Source organism: Rhineura floridana, chromosome 1, assembly GCF_030035675.1.
Source record: "Rhineura floridana isolate rRhiFlo1 chromosome 1, rRhiFlo1.hap2, whole genome shotgun sequence".
Classification (NCBI taxonomy): domain Eukaryota; kingdom Metazoa; phylum Chordata; class Lepidosauria; order Squamata; family Rhineuridae; genus Rhineura; species Rhineura floridana.
In genome coordinates this window covers 130,560,870-130,575,963 of record NC_084480.1, presented here as the reverse complement: position 1 = coordinate 130,575,963, position 15,094 = coordinate 130,560,870, and the positions used below count along the sequence as shown (strand labels likewise).

Here is a 15,094-nt window from a genome sequence, read left to right as displayed (position 1 = left end):
TCAGTAGCTAACACCCTCCCCTTTATTTTATTTATTTATTTTATTATTTTATTTATACCCCGCCCTTCCTTCCAGCAGGAGCCCAGGGCGGCAAACAGAAACACTAAAAACACTTTAAAACATCATAAAAAGACCTTAAAATACATTAAAACAAAATGTTAAAAACATTTTAAAAAAACTTTAAAATGTCTTTTAAAAAAGGGTTAAAGATATTAAAAGACATATTAAAAGCAATTCTAACAGACGCGGACTGGGATAGGTCTCAACTTAAAAGGCTTGTTGGAAGAGGAAAGTCTTCAAAAGGCGCCGAAAAGATAGCAGAGATTGCGCCTGCCTAATATTCAAAGGGAGGGAATTCCACAGGGTATGTGCTGCTACACTAAAGGTCCATTTCCTATATTGTGCAGAACAAACCTCCTGATAAGATGGTATCTGCAGGAGGCCCTCACCTGCAGAGCGCAGTGATTGGCTGGGTATATAAGGGGTAAGATGGTCTTTCAGGTATCCTAGTCTTCATATGTCAACCAAGAAGGGAAGCTCAGCAAAGGAAGCTTTTTACTTTATAGTATCTTAGTACATTTGCCGGTGTGCATGCATAGAAAATAGCCTGGCCTCAGTGTCTATGCTCTAATGACCTCCCCCCTACATGAGGCTGCCATTGAAGATGCTTAGGAAGCTGCAGTTAATGCAGAATGTTGCTGTTAGGTTGACGAGTGCGACTGCCTGATGAGGCCATGCGTCATTAGTTCTGAAAGTGCTGCACTGGCTGCTTGTGAGCTACCAGGCACAATTCAAAGTGTGAGAACTAGTGTACAAAGCCGTGAACAGCTTGGGACTCGAGTACTTAAAGCATTGCCTTCTCCAATATCAACCATCTCTGAACCTATGATCAACAGGAAGGCCTACTGGTGAAGCCACTGCTGGGTGCTTCCCAGTTGTTACTGACAGGTGACTTGGCCTTCTTGGTGGTAGTAGCCTGTTTGTGGAGTGCCCTCCCTAGTAAAGTCGGTCTGTTTCCCTGATTATTAACATCCAGGAGAAATGTAAAAAAAAATCCTGTTTAGCCAAGCATTTGGTGGCTGAAATACATTGATCCTGGCAACCCTGAAATTATTAGCTGTGAAGATATGCTAGTTTTAAGATGCCTAGAATGTTAACATTTTAAAATGTTTTTACCTATGTTTAATTGTACTGTTTTGCTGCTATGTTGTTGAATGCCCTGGGCTTCTTTGGGAGGAAGGGCAAGATGGAAATAGAATAAATAATAGAATGACTAGCTGGCTGGCTGGCCATGAAGAGGAGCACTTGTGTTGGGAGGTGAGGATACATGACATTTTGTTTCAGGTCCCGCTAGCAAAACTGTTCCATTTTCCAAATTTCCTCTTATTCATCTTCTCAGCCTACAACTTTTGAAAGCAGATTGCCACTTTTCATGTGAATTACTACAACCATCAAATTATACAGGCCATCTGAAACATCCTTCATGCTTTAGCTGTCACAAATAGAGCCTTTTCAATACATGTAAACATTAAACAGGGGAAGCTGCAATAGGTAAAGTGTGAATTTACCTAGGCTACTCTTATGCTGAGGAATCTGCGCAGTATGAGTGATGGATCCTCCAGTGAGCTGGTACATGCATAACACCAAGTCACACAATGGCTTAGGGCAAATGTGCAGGCTTCTGGAGAGATTACAGTTGCTTTGCTCCTCCAGTCCCACTCTGTGAGTTAAATCATGGTGTGGCTTAGCATCCAGATCTGTGGTTGTGTTTTGTCTCATTCCAGACAACCTGTAACAAAGGTTTCTTCTTGGGTTTATACCTTATGGTTTGCTTGGAGGCAAACCACAAGCCCAGATTTTCATGATACTGCCCTGCTCAAAACAACTCGGCAACAAGACTGAGGGAATTGCTCCAGAAACCTTCCAGTTGGTGCTTGATATGACATCCAAACCAGCTCCTGGGGAGTATTCCTCCAGCTGAGGCTTTGGAGACCATCTAAACCATATGATCTGAAGAGGGGATAAAGCTCTTTAAAGAGCTGTCTCTAAAGAGCAGGCAGAGCACTACCTCCTGCTCTCATCACTAAGCACCACAGTGGTGAGATCAGAGAGAAAGCTGTCTGCTCTTGAAGGGTAAAAAGCATTTCTCCCCACTCCAGCACTAGAGTGGGTAGAAACGCTGCCCTATACTCTTAAATAGTGAGAAGGAATTATCTCAGATCTTAGCGGTGTAATCCTTACTAATAATGGGAGATGAAAGATCCTGACTGCCTTTTAGGGATCCTATCAAGGAGGCAGCCAGAATAGAAGGTAGTGTTTGCAGCCAACCTCTCACCTCAATGCTATAAGGGGGAGGGCTGTAAATGCTGATATTTTATGTCTGCATTGCATGCATGAGGGCATGTGTGCACGTTATATATCTGCATGTGTGATGTTCTCTATGTGAATACACATGTAAACCATGAGTACAACCCTTGGGCTGAAAAAGATTAACCAGCTGGCAATTTTGATTACTACAATGCTAGGGAGATCTGCCAAAAATAGCATTTCTACTGCTATGTCAGCACTGAAAATTCATATTTGCCACCGCAGGCTGGCAAACATGGGAACCTGTCATAAGGCTTCAATCCTTCAACTTCCTATTATTTTACAAGAAAAAGACTGAAACCTCATGACCAGCTTTGGACTTTGGAGCTTGAAAGACAACTTGAAAGACAAGTCGTCCAAGATTTACCTACATGTTTGTTACATTACTACACTTACATGAAGGCTATAAAAGGAGATCCATGTCAGACTTATTTTTAATTCAATACCAGGTCAACAGTGGAACAAAATAAAAAAATAAAGACCAATTAACAGATTTGCTTTTATTGTTTTATATATAAAAAAATCACAAAATGTTACTAGTTTTCTGCCTGATTGAGTACTTCCTGAGTTTTAGAACACTGCTGAGACGCAGCAGTTAAACTCTTAATGCTTTAGGTATGAATTTTCTTGCCAATGATCACTGAACTGTACTAGTTACAGCAAGTGTCAATCATCAATAAAAGTTAGTCTTCCAGGTCCTTCATTTCTCATCCAACGTCTATATCTTTTCCATCGAGGGTCCATGGCCATCTTTTTCTTCAGCTCTTCCTCTTGCTCTAGTTTGTAAAGCTAAAAGAGAAGGAAAGATTTAACTGAAAGCAACTATGTTGGTCTTCATTGAGTTGTAACAAGCACAAAGAGATTCTAAGGTTTGGTGCAGATAGGCCAGTCTCAAAATGCAGATTCCCTTGCCCAACATTCAAATGAAACAACTCTGGACTGCATGATAAGTTTAAAAACGAGTTCTAAAATCAGAATGTTGGGGGGATGCACTGCTAGTGTGCTAGAATAAGTTACAGTGCTATGATACTGTGTAAGTGGGGGGAAATACAGCTTAGTGGACTTCAACAGTCACCTTGACTCTCAGTATTTTGAAAATATATTACCTAATAGTTAAAGTGATATGCTAATTCTGGAATATATTCAAATTGGGATTATATTTACAAACCTTCACATGCTCTGCAGAGTGAAGCCAGTGTTTGCCCCTGCTGTTCTCTACACAGCATATGAGTTGTTCGCAACTATGTTCCACTCAACCATTAAAATTAGTTGTGCCCATTAATTTCAATTAGTCTATTATGAGGAAGACTAACTTTGGATACAACCCAATGCTATTTGGAAGGTATTGAAAGGAATGAGGCTGGTGTTGGTTCCCTGGAGACTGTCAATGTCATCCTGAATCAAAATGTTTATTGCTAGTAGATTTGTTTTTTAAAATAGTAAGAACAACTGCGATTGACATGTAAACACAGGTAATTGCTGTATTATGGAAGATAAAACTGCTCTTTAAAACTGGCTGCACCTTCAGCAGAACTTCTATGCTGAGTTACTGTTGGGTTTCATGCTTGAAGGCTAGCATAAGGCTCTCTAAGAGCACACAATGAACTCACTTTTGCCAAGGCTCTGCTACACCATTCCAGAAAATTACAGAAGAGTATTCTGTAACTGGCTGTAGCAGGGTCTTTTCCATCTCGCTGCCCTGTGTTTGTAACATCCTATCTAGGGAACTTCACTTCTGGCCCTCTGAGATTCAGAAAAATTAATTTGTCCTTGTTTTGTGTAGTGTACAACACCTGTTGATGGACTGAACTGAACAGGTTTTTTGATGACATTCCTGTCAACTTTGTAGTTTATTGTCATGTGTTTTGCTTTTGTGTGTTAGCACTTGCTGGGCTGCTTTATTGATCTGTACTATAAACTGATTTGAGTAAAACACTTTTAGAAAAGTGAGAAATAACAACAAAGTCATCCAGCCTGTAACAGCCTGTATCTTTGCAATAATGAGGAAGTTCACTGAGATGAACATATAGGACATACTTACTGGTAATTATGCAATAGTCCAAGCTATAAATAAAAGTTGGTGAAGGGCTACAAAGACATTAAGGAAAGACGATTAGTGGGTAAGTTTGGACAATTTCTATATGAAAAATCTGATGTCTCTGAGCTGGGTAAGCGACACTGATCACTCCTTACAATCCCGAGCAGTGTCCTTATAATGCATGAACCAACACTATATATGGAATTGCACAAGCAAACATCTTAGCCTAGTGCAGCCTTTCCCAACTAGTGGGCCACCAGATGTTGTTGGACCGCAATTCCCATCTTTCCTGACCATTGGCAATGCTGGCTGAGACTGATGGGAGTTGTGGTCCAACAACATCTGGTGGCCCACTACTTGGGAAAGGCTGGCCTAGGAGCTATATAAACATGATTTAGTAAGTCAGAATATAATAGGTTCCTTTTTACTTCCTGTGTACCAGCATTGCTCACCTCATAGTTCTCTCTTATCCAGAGCTGTCGTTCAAGGAAAGTCTCTTTCTGGTGATCTTCCAAACTGTCAAACTGGGACTGGGACATTTTCATGTATTTGCGTATGATATACAACTTCTCTTCTTCACCATACTCTTGTCCTTTGATATTGAAACAATAAATCCACCAACAATACCATCCGATGTACTTGCACAGATAAAAAGGTGTTAAAAGGATTTGAAATAAGAGAATGTCATATATTTGGGGTTTCTGATAACCACCCTTGATATCAATTTTGTTTTTTATTACATCTTTGATTATTTCCTCATCTTCCTTGCGTATTTCTTCCTTGGACCGCCTGTTTTTGCCCTTTTCTTTGGCTCTGTTCAGTAGCCCTTGTTGCCTGGCAATCTCAGTGGCTTGTATACGGTATTTTGGCACTGTTGCTAGGTAGTTGATCGCTTCGTTGTAGCTACTCCACCAGCTGAAGAACTAAAATATAAAATGGTAACCAATATTAGCCTTAGAGAATACTACATAAACAAATTTACTCTTCCTATGCTACTCAGGCTATATATAGGATGCACTATATCAACCTTGTCCTATTGTTTTCTCAGTTTGCATAGCTGTGCATTCATTGTTATTTCCTTTTTAAAATTTCCCTTTCATATGTCCCTTATTTTGCTGGTAATAAGTTCAGGTAAAGCAATTAAGGCCAGCCATCTTCTTTACAGACATACTATGGTGAGCTGACAGCACTGGATCCTATGCCTTTTACACAAAAGGAAAACATTTCTAAGAAACCATCTACAGTATATCTCATCTTTTAGTATTTTCAAAGTCAGAAGGTAATAACAGAACAGTTAGGAGACAAAGATAGTTACCTGAAAAACAGAGATGGCACAGACAGTGACTAGAATCACGATTCTAACATCTACCTTGGGTGCCAATCTTCTACTATAATAGTGATAGTAATGGCTGTAATACTCCTCAGGATGATCCAACATATAATCATAATCCTTACGAGTTTCTTCATCCTGAAAACAATGATTGGCAGGCTTTTGTTTAGAAATATCCCATATGACAATGAATTAAAAAAACACAACCACATCAGTTTTAAACAATTGCTTTTGAATGCACTTAAGCCAATTATCTCCAGCTCAATGCTACTTTTAAGTTAAACGCCTAAACATAAAATGATAAACACTATTTATACAACAGGACAAAAAGTAGCAAAAAATATGCTTTTACTTGGTTATATAAATTACCTTCAAAGACAGAAGAAACTGTGTTACACGCTTCTGGAGAAACACACACTACCACTGACAAGCTATTCTTTTCAAAGCAGTTATAAGCAAACACACTATACTATTTATTGAAGCTTCTTAGGCAAGGTATACTTGCTCTTTTACAGTAAGGACCAATTTCTTCTCTCTCTTGATATACACACACATACAATGCATAGTGCAAAACGCAGCAGCTAGACTGTTAACAAGGACCAGGCGGTCCGCACATATAACACCTGTTCTGGCTCGTTTGTACTGGCTACCTATTTGTTTCCGGGCTAAATTCAAAGTGCTAGTTTTGACTTATAAAGCCTTACACGGCGCAGGACCACAATACCTAGTGGAACGCCTCTCCCGATATGAACCTACCCGGTCACTACGTTCAACATCAAAGGCCCTCCTCCGAGTTCCGACCCACAGAGAAGCTTGGAGGGTCGTTACAAGATCTAGGGCCTTTTCAGTGGCTGCCCCCGAATTATGGAACAGTCTTCCTGATGAGGTGCGCCTGGCGCCTACACTTCTATCCTTTCGGTGCCAGGTTAAAACCTTTTTATTCTCCCAGGCATTTTAATCTATTATTTTAATCTATTTTTAGCTCTTATTGTATACCAGGTTGTTTAATTGTTTAATATGTATGTTTTTACTGTTTCTTGTGATTCTATTGTATTTTATTCCCTGTTGTGCACCGCCCTGAGAGCCTTTTGGCTGTGGGCGGTATAGAAATCGAATAAAATAAATAAATAAATAGTTTACTGCACAATATATGAATGTAAGCATATGAAGTCCAAACCCTGTATGTCATACTGCGTGTGTGCAGGTACAGCTAGGAGCTCATTCTTGTGTTTCACTTTATGAAGCAGACTTGAGTTGCTTGTTTTAACTCTGCTTACTGCAAGACATGGGAAGACTGATAATGGTGTCATTGTTAGTGAACTTTAATACAAGGGTTCCCAAACTGTGGTCCTGGAGCTGCCAGTGGTCCACAAGCTTCATTCAGGTGGTCCATGGGGAACTCGCATTAGATAGTCATATTGATTTTCAATTGTGTTTTCATTGTTTCTATTTTATGCTATAGAATTCAAATTGTACCACAATAAAATATAAGAAATACAAGAAGCAATAAAAACACAATTAAAAACCACACAACATCTAACATAGAGCATTAAATTTGCTACAACAGGCCAGAAAAATGGTAAAGTAGTCCACCAAGTGGTCTGTGGGGCAAAAAGTATGGGAATCACTGCTCTAGTGATTATTGATAATCTTCTCATTCCACAGAAACCAGTTTGAAACCTACTGATACTAACAGACATCCCATGATACTTCATATGATCTATAATGATATTTTTATTGTATGTCTGACGCGTGTACACCAGTTTGGAAAGAATTTCACTTGAAAAGTGGTACACAAATTTATTAAATAAATAGGGAAGGTGTAATACATGTCTGTGTAAAGAGCACACAGTCAGGGGACTTTGCATAACCTATCTTCTACAGATTGCCTGATGGATATTTTGCTAGCCATGTATAAAGCCAGTGTCCAGCATTCTGTCACAGCACAACCAGGAAGCAGAACCCAGGATAGCACTGTTCAGCTGAAAAGGCTGAAAGCTGCATATTTATTTATTTATTTATTATTTATTTTGTTTGATTTATATACCGCCCACAGCCCGAAGGCTCTCAGGGCGGTGCACAACATGGATAAAAAACAATAAAACCACAAAAACAGTAAAATATACAGTATTAAACAAGTAAATAACCAAGATAGATTAAAAACACAAATAGGTTAAAATGCCTGGGAGAATAAAAAGGTTTTAACCTGGCGCATAAAAGATAAAAGTGTAGGCGCCAGGCGCACCTCATCAGAAAGACTGTTCCATAATTCGGGGGCAGCCACTGAAAAGGCCCTAGATCTTGTTACTATCCTCGAGCTTCCCTGTGAGTCAGAGCTCGGAGGAGGGCCTTAGATGTTGAACGTAGTGAGCAGGTAGGTTCATATTGGGAGAGGCGTTCCGCCAGGTATTGTGGTCCCGCACCGTGTAAGGCTTTATAAGTCAAAACTAGCACTTTGAATTTAGCCCGGAAACAAATAGGTAGCCAGTGCAAACAAGCCAGAACAGGTGTTATATGTGCAGACCGCCTAGTCCTCGTCAGCAGTCTAGCAGTTGCATTTTGCACTAGCTGTAGTTTCCGAACTGTCTTCAAAGGCAGCCCCACGTAGAGCGCATTGCAGTAATCCAATCTAGAGGTTACCAGAGCATGCACAACTGAAGCGAGGTTGTCGCTTTCCAGATAGGGACGTAGTTGGGCTACCAACCGAAGGTGGTAGAACGCATTCCGTGCCACCGAGGCCACCTGCGCCTCGAGAGACAGGAGTGGATCGAAAAGAACCCCCAAGCTACAAACCAGTTCCTTCAGGGGGAGTGTAACCCCATCTAGAACAGGTTGAACATCCACCATCTGGTCAGAGAAGGCGCTCACCAACAGCGTCTCGGTCTTGTCAGGATTGAGGCTCAGTTTATTAGCTCTCATCCAGTCCATTATCGCGGCTAGGCAGCGATAATATGATGGGATTCTCAACAGCTCGAGCCAAATTCAAGTTCCATTCCAAAGTGCAGTTCTGTTCTTTTCCCTACAGGAGTTTTTTTTTTTAAAAAAAATTTGTATGCCACTTTTCCAATAACATTGAGCTCCCTTCCCACTTATCATAATGATGGGTGTTTTGGCCCAATATCCTGTACGTGTGATAGCATTTCTGCTTCTTGGCTGTACTGAACTCATTGTGCCCATGCTCTGACACCCATAACATTCAACATCTGTGGGCTGTGGAAAAGAAAAAAATATCTTTTGCCTTTTCATGTGGTTTAAACTGTTTGGGGGGTTCTGATCTTCCCCTCCCTTTTCCCCAAAGGCTATATAGCTTGTGCTAGTGGTAAAACTGATTAGTCAGTTGAAGGACAGCTGTGACTCCAATTCTTCGTTACTTGCAAGGTGTGTCGGCAGCCTTAATTAGGCTCAGAGAGAAGATGCCTGGGAGAGTGTGGGAGGGAGGACCCTTTAAAAGGAGGGTGGAAGTTGTAGGTTGGCTGTTCCTTTCCTCTTCCCTGATGGGGGAAGTCAGCAATAGATGCATCAGCTAATTGGAGTCTGTTTTATGTTATGTTCTGCTTCTTGTTGTCTCTTTTAGTGTTATGTTAAATAAATTTGACATATTTATATGTTGAGAGCAGGTTGCCAACTCAGGGTTTTTACCTCTCCCATACCTGGGTGGGTGTAAGGGTGCACTGACATAAGGAAGTGGAGGGATGGTGTTTTTAAGTCCAGTTAGCTTTGGCTTAGGCACTTTAAACCCCCTTGCCTCCTTTAGTTACCTGGCTTCTGCTAATCATTCCCTATCAACTCCACTGAGTGCCTTGTCCCAGCTTCCCATCTGTCTTCTGAATCAAGTCATTCTGCATCCATCCTATTGCAAATGAGGGATGTGGCCAAGCTCTATTCCAGCTTGTACATATTATGGCAACGATGACTTGCATAATGAGCATGGATGTGAAAGGATAACATCTTGGAACCTTCAACCAAGCTGCTGCCCCATCCACCACCACTCAAGGTACTAGTGAAAAAAGCAAGGCTATCCTCCCACAACCAATCTGAAAGTCCAGTCTCTAGTACAAGAATGGAGAACTTCAGACCCGGGAGCTGAATATGGCCCTCCAGGCCTCTTTATCTGGCCCTTGCAACTCCCTGCAGGCCACATCCCATTCCTAGGTAACATCCCTCACCAGCCCTGCTTTATACCCTTCTTGCGTGCTTTTTCCTGGCTGGAATGTGTCCTTGAATTCTGATAATGCCTCTTGCTTGTCTGAATGGAGATAAGAGAGGTGTGAGCAGAAACTAGCCTACTGTACAAAGGTAAAATTCATATTAGTCATCCCACCCACTTTTGCCTCTGTCCCTGTCCACTACTGGGATGTGGTCCCCAGAAGGTTGCCCAGAGGCAAAAGGCCCTTGGGCAAAAAAAAAAGGTTCCCTATCCCTGACATATTGTTTAGACTGGCCAGTCATTAGTATATTCATTTCAAAAGTAATGTGTGGTGTATGAGTTCTTCCTTTTAAACTTATTTCTGGCTTATAAAAGGCATGTGTGGACATTAATTTTACAGTACTTCCTATGTGCAGCTATTTCATATGACTCACCAAAATCCAAATCAATGAGATCTACATTTCTGTTGTCCAGAAAATCAGACACGAATTAAGATTAGTAATTCCATTATGACTTACATCCAATCTATTATATATCTTACAATTTCTTCATGACTTGTAGCTATCCCTCCATCCCCTCAACTAAATCTTTGGAATGGGACAAGCTATAAATCTAAGTAAATAAAAGTCCAAGAAGAGAAGCTCCTAGCTCTATCTGGAGTTCAACCTCTTTACAAAGACTGGTTCTACCAAAATGCAGTTTGTCACAAACTACAGAAGCCCAAGGTAGCAGACAAACATATTTCAGCTACTACCAACATGGTATCAGTTCCTGGCTCCTCCAGGCTCTGAAAACAACGCTCCTAACCCAACTTTTCATTCAATGTAGTGCTAAGGAGATTGTTCCATCATGCTTGCCTGATGGAACAATCTCCCCTTTCCTTCCCCTGCATTGTTCTGGGGGTTCTCTCAACCATCTAGAGTAGACTTGGGGAGGGCATGTGGGAAGGAGGGGGGGAAGTCCCATTGCTCTAGTGGGAATCCTTGTGCTGGCTTCCACTAGCACAAGAAGTTTGTTGAAGAAGGGCATCTCTAACATCTCATTCTAGGACAGAGGTGGAGCATCTGTGACCTTATCATTGGCTATGTTGGCTACGGGTGATGAGATTTGAGGTCCAACAACATCTGGAAGGTCACAGGTTCCCCATCACTGCTCTAGAGAAACTGTGTATACACATGTCTTTACTTCAGCATTCCATCAGAAGCCCCAGTATATATATTTTTAAAAGAACAGCAAAGCCTGATGTTACCCACATAGAAGAAATAACTAAGGGTCACTCCCATGACCCTTAGTCATTTCTTCATAATCCAAATGCCAACAAGTCAGAATTTTGGCTTTTAAAATGTGTCTGCCAACTAACAGGAGACACCTAATGTCACAGATGATTGGCTGTATTCCTTGAAGCTCAGAAATACAGAGAACATTCTATATATTTCCTGCAATCCAAAGTACTATTGTCATACAACTGAAGGGTCTGTTTGAGGAAAAAACAGTCTAAAGCCACTTTGGGAATTTGGTTCCTTGGATCCAATCATTCTTATGCCTGAATGCGACCATTGGTTCATTTAGCTCAGCACTGTCTACTCTGAACAGCAGCATCGCTCAGATGGGGGAACATTCCCACATCTACCTGGAGATGCCTCAGACTTTCCACGTGCAAGGCAAATGTTCTACCACTGAGCTACAGTTCTTCTCCAATTCCATGGTTACTTCTCTAATCACTGAGCACTACTGCTTGAAGCCAGTAAACAAGATGGCATAATAGTCCACTGGCGGAGTATAAACAGTGTACGGGGTATGTACACCTCACACTTTTAATAGATTAGCCAAGGAGTCCATTTAAGGTACCTCCAATTTTCACATTCTTTTTCATTACCAGGAAATCTCTCCAGGCAAGGCCCTTTTCTCTCATTTTCAATCTCCTGTTGGGAATATCAAGACAGCAATGGTGACCAGCTTTACAGCGATGGTATGTGCAGGTACAGTAAAGGCAGCATGCATCATCAGCAAGACTGTCACTTATCTCTGACCATAACACTGCAATGTCATATACTGAAGGCACAGAAAATCAAGACTAACTCTTTTGTTCAAACATCTTTTGACACCCCCCTGCTGGATTAGACCATGCTGTTTCCTGCAGTGGCCAGCCAAATGCCTGTAGGAAGCCCACAAGAAAAGCATGATGAAAACAGCACCCACCCATTGTTTGTCCCCCACCATCTAGTGATATACTACCTCCACACACAGTTTTGTTTAGCTACCAGCCTTCCCAACTTTTGCGTCCCCAGACACTGCTGAACTACAAGCCCCAGCCATTATGGCCAATGGTTAGGAATGATGGGAATTGTAGTCCAGCAACATCTAGTGACCCAGAGGTTGGGAAAGTCTGGTAGCTAAATAGAACTGCTGTGTGGAGGCAGTATTATCACCAAATGGTGGGGGACAAACAATCTAGACTAATAGTCCTTAAAAGTGGTCACCCAGGAACTTTGTTTCTACAAGCCCCAGAAGCAAGGCAGGAAGTGACAGCGAGAGAAGACCTTTGCCTTTATGTGTGCGTTTCCCAGAGGCATCTGGTAGGATGCTGGACTAGATGGACCTTTGCTCTGATCCAGAAAAGTTCTCCTTATATTACCCTCTCCCTTTTAAGAAGGCCACAGCAACCACCACGAAGGACCCTCTTATTCGGAACCTTTCTGGCGCGAGCCACTCCTATCAAGCCTCCTCACGGCAGCTGCTTCATCCTCCCAAGGCGGCGGCAGGCGTAAAGAGATCGGTATTATTGGGAGAAAGGTAACAGGGAAGAGGGTGTGTGTGCATGTCTTACCGGAAGGATCCGGTCGGGGCGGGAGGAGGGAGGGGGCGGTCCCGGCCCCGCTCTCTCACCTTGAGGGTCTCGTAGGCGGTGGCGATGAGCAGGAATTTCTCCTGAGCGCTCTCGGCTCCTCTACCGTCCGGGTCCGGGTCCCGCAGCCGGTCTGGGTGGTAGCGCAGGGCCAACTGCCGGTACGCGCGGGCGATTTCAGCCTTGCTAGCATCGCGGCTCACGCCGAGGACGTCGTAGCACACCAGCTTCCCGCAATACAAGCCCTCCACCAGGGCCTCCGCCGGCCGCGGGCAAAAGCATAGGGCGCCCCATAGCAGCAGTAACTGCTTTCGCCAGCTCCCAGCCCGCCATCGCAAACTGTCTGTAGCCCCAGGCACTAGCCTCGCCCACGCCATGGCCGTAGCCCAGGGCCACCGCTCACGGGAGGGGCCACCGGCGGGCCTCACGCGGACGACGACGACGACAACGTCGCCGCTGCCGCCTCCTTGCTATCCTTGCCACTCCGAACTTGCTGCTCGCGCGAGCTTGGGACGAGACAAGGCGGGGCTAGAACACATGGACGTGGACAAAGCAAGAGGGCTGGCTGGCTGGCTGGGAAGCATAAGTTGCCAAGCCGTGGAACGTCAGGGAGAGAAAGAGAGGGAGACGAATAGGAATGGGCAGAATTGGAATAGGAGTGGCCAATCAATAAGCGGGGAACGCGTGGGTTTGCCAGTGCGTGAAGCAGCGCGTAAAGGGCCAGGTGGGAGGAGAGAACGAAAAACGAGGCGCGGCTACGTAAGGACGGGGGGGGGGCGCATGGCAACAGAAAGGACCAATGAAGAAGATGAATGGGTGGGATTTATCCTGAGTAGATGTGAGCCGAAACATGACAACATTTTAAGGCAAGCGAGGGGAGGGCAGACGGAAAGGTTCCAAGTGGGCTGCGGGCGACCGTGAAAGAGTCAAGGACGCGTGTACAAAATGATGTGGCTGCCGCTATCTCACTTCTTAATAGGTTTCAGTGTGCAGTGCCGGGGGGGAGGGGGAGTTGGCTTAGAGTTACTCCTAACTAATTAATCTATAATAATTCTGCGGATTGTTCTCCGGATCAATTTGGGCTGCTTCACACGTTCGGTATGATCGCTTGACGACTCTTGCCCAAATGTTTGCTCCCTTTATCTCCACCATTGTATCTGAGTTGACAGTAGGTAGTTATGGAAGCCAGGGGAAGACAGACTATTCCAGTGTGAACGGTTACAGTATTCAGCAGTAATGTAGTGGCAAGTTCAGAAGTGTGGGGTCCCTTCATGATAATGCCTTCTCCCACAACAACAGATGACCCTAGGAACCAATCAGCATGAAAAGGGAGAGCGATAGCTACTGAAAAGACTGGCTGACTCACCTTTCAGTCTGATTGGCTCCAATCCACAGGAAATGACAAGGAAGCATGTTAGTAGACTCTTCTCAGTGGCTAACAAACTCCCTTTCATGCTCATTGGCTGTTAGAATTCTGGAGACATAGGGACCCTGCTGAGACCCTGCTCCCCCCCCCCCCCCGCGACCCTGGACAACTATGGAAATGGACTGCCTTCAAATCGATCCCGACTTATGGCTACCCTATGAACAGGGTTTTCATGGTAAGTGGTATTCAGAGCGGGTTTACCATTGCCTGCCTCTGAGCTAGTCCTCCCCAGCTGGCGAGGGCCTGCTCAGCTTGCCACAGCTGCACAAGCCAGCCCCTTCCTTATCCGCAACTGCCAGCTGGGGGGCAACTGGGCTCCTTGGGACTATGCAGCTTGCTCACAGCTGCACAGGTGGCAGGGCACGTAACCCCTGAGCTACTCACTGTGGGGGTGATCTTTAGCTGGCCCTTGACACCCAGGAGACACGAGTGGGGATTTGCTCTCACAGACTCTGGACTCCCAGCCAGGCTCTCCTCCCCACTGTGCTATTAGCCATGCCTCTGGACAACTTTACCCCTGGTATATAGAAGGCAGAGCCTCCAGTACTGTAGTAGCGAGAGGTTAAGAGCATGATTTGGAAAGTGATCCTTAGTACAAGAATCATATACCAATTACATTCTACAAAGCCTGTCATCTGTGAAATGTTGAAGTGTATGGGTGACGATAAGGAGGATTGATGTGCAAAAATGGTGAAGCCAAATAGAGGACACTAACCGGATTACAAAACATCTTTGCATAGTGGAATCAGTCATTTAGCCATTTGGTGAAGGATACTGTAGTGGAAGACCATGACGGGGTGGCTTGAAATGGCAGAGATGGGGGGGGGGAAGGCCACTGTTAAAAAAGTTGAAAGATGAGTAGAAGACCCTTTTTCAAATGGACAGTATTTGGAGGACCATGCCCAAAATGATTGTTTGCTGCTCAATCGGCATTTTTCACA

General features: G+C 43.6%; 1 protein-coding gene across 1 annotated transcript; it reads right to left on the bottom strand.

Annotated features, from left to right (window-relative positions):
• Window positions 1-2,852: 2,852 nt before the first annotated feature.
• DNAJC25 (DnaJ heat shock protein family (Hsp40) member C25) lies at window positions 2,853-13,425 on the bottom strand. Its single transcript, XM_061632137.1, has 4 exons — window positions 12,769-13,425; window positions 5,721-5,873; window positions 4,858-5,328; window positions 2,853-3,156 (listed from the first exon to the last, which is right to left on the bottom strand). The coding sequence occupies exons 1-4, from the start codon at window positions 13,102-13,104 to the stop codon at window positions 3,034-3,036; spliced, it is 1,083 nt and encodes a 360-aa protein (XP_061488121.1). The 5' UTR covers window positions 13,105-13,425; the 3' UTR covers window positions 2,853-3,033.
• Window positions 13,426-15,094: the final 1,669 nt, after the last annotated feature.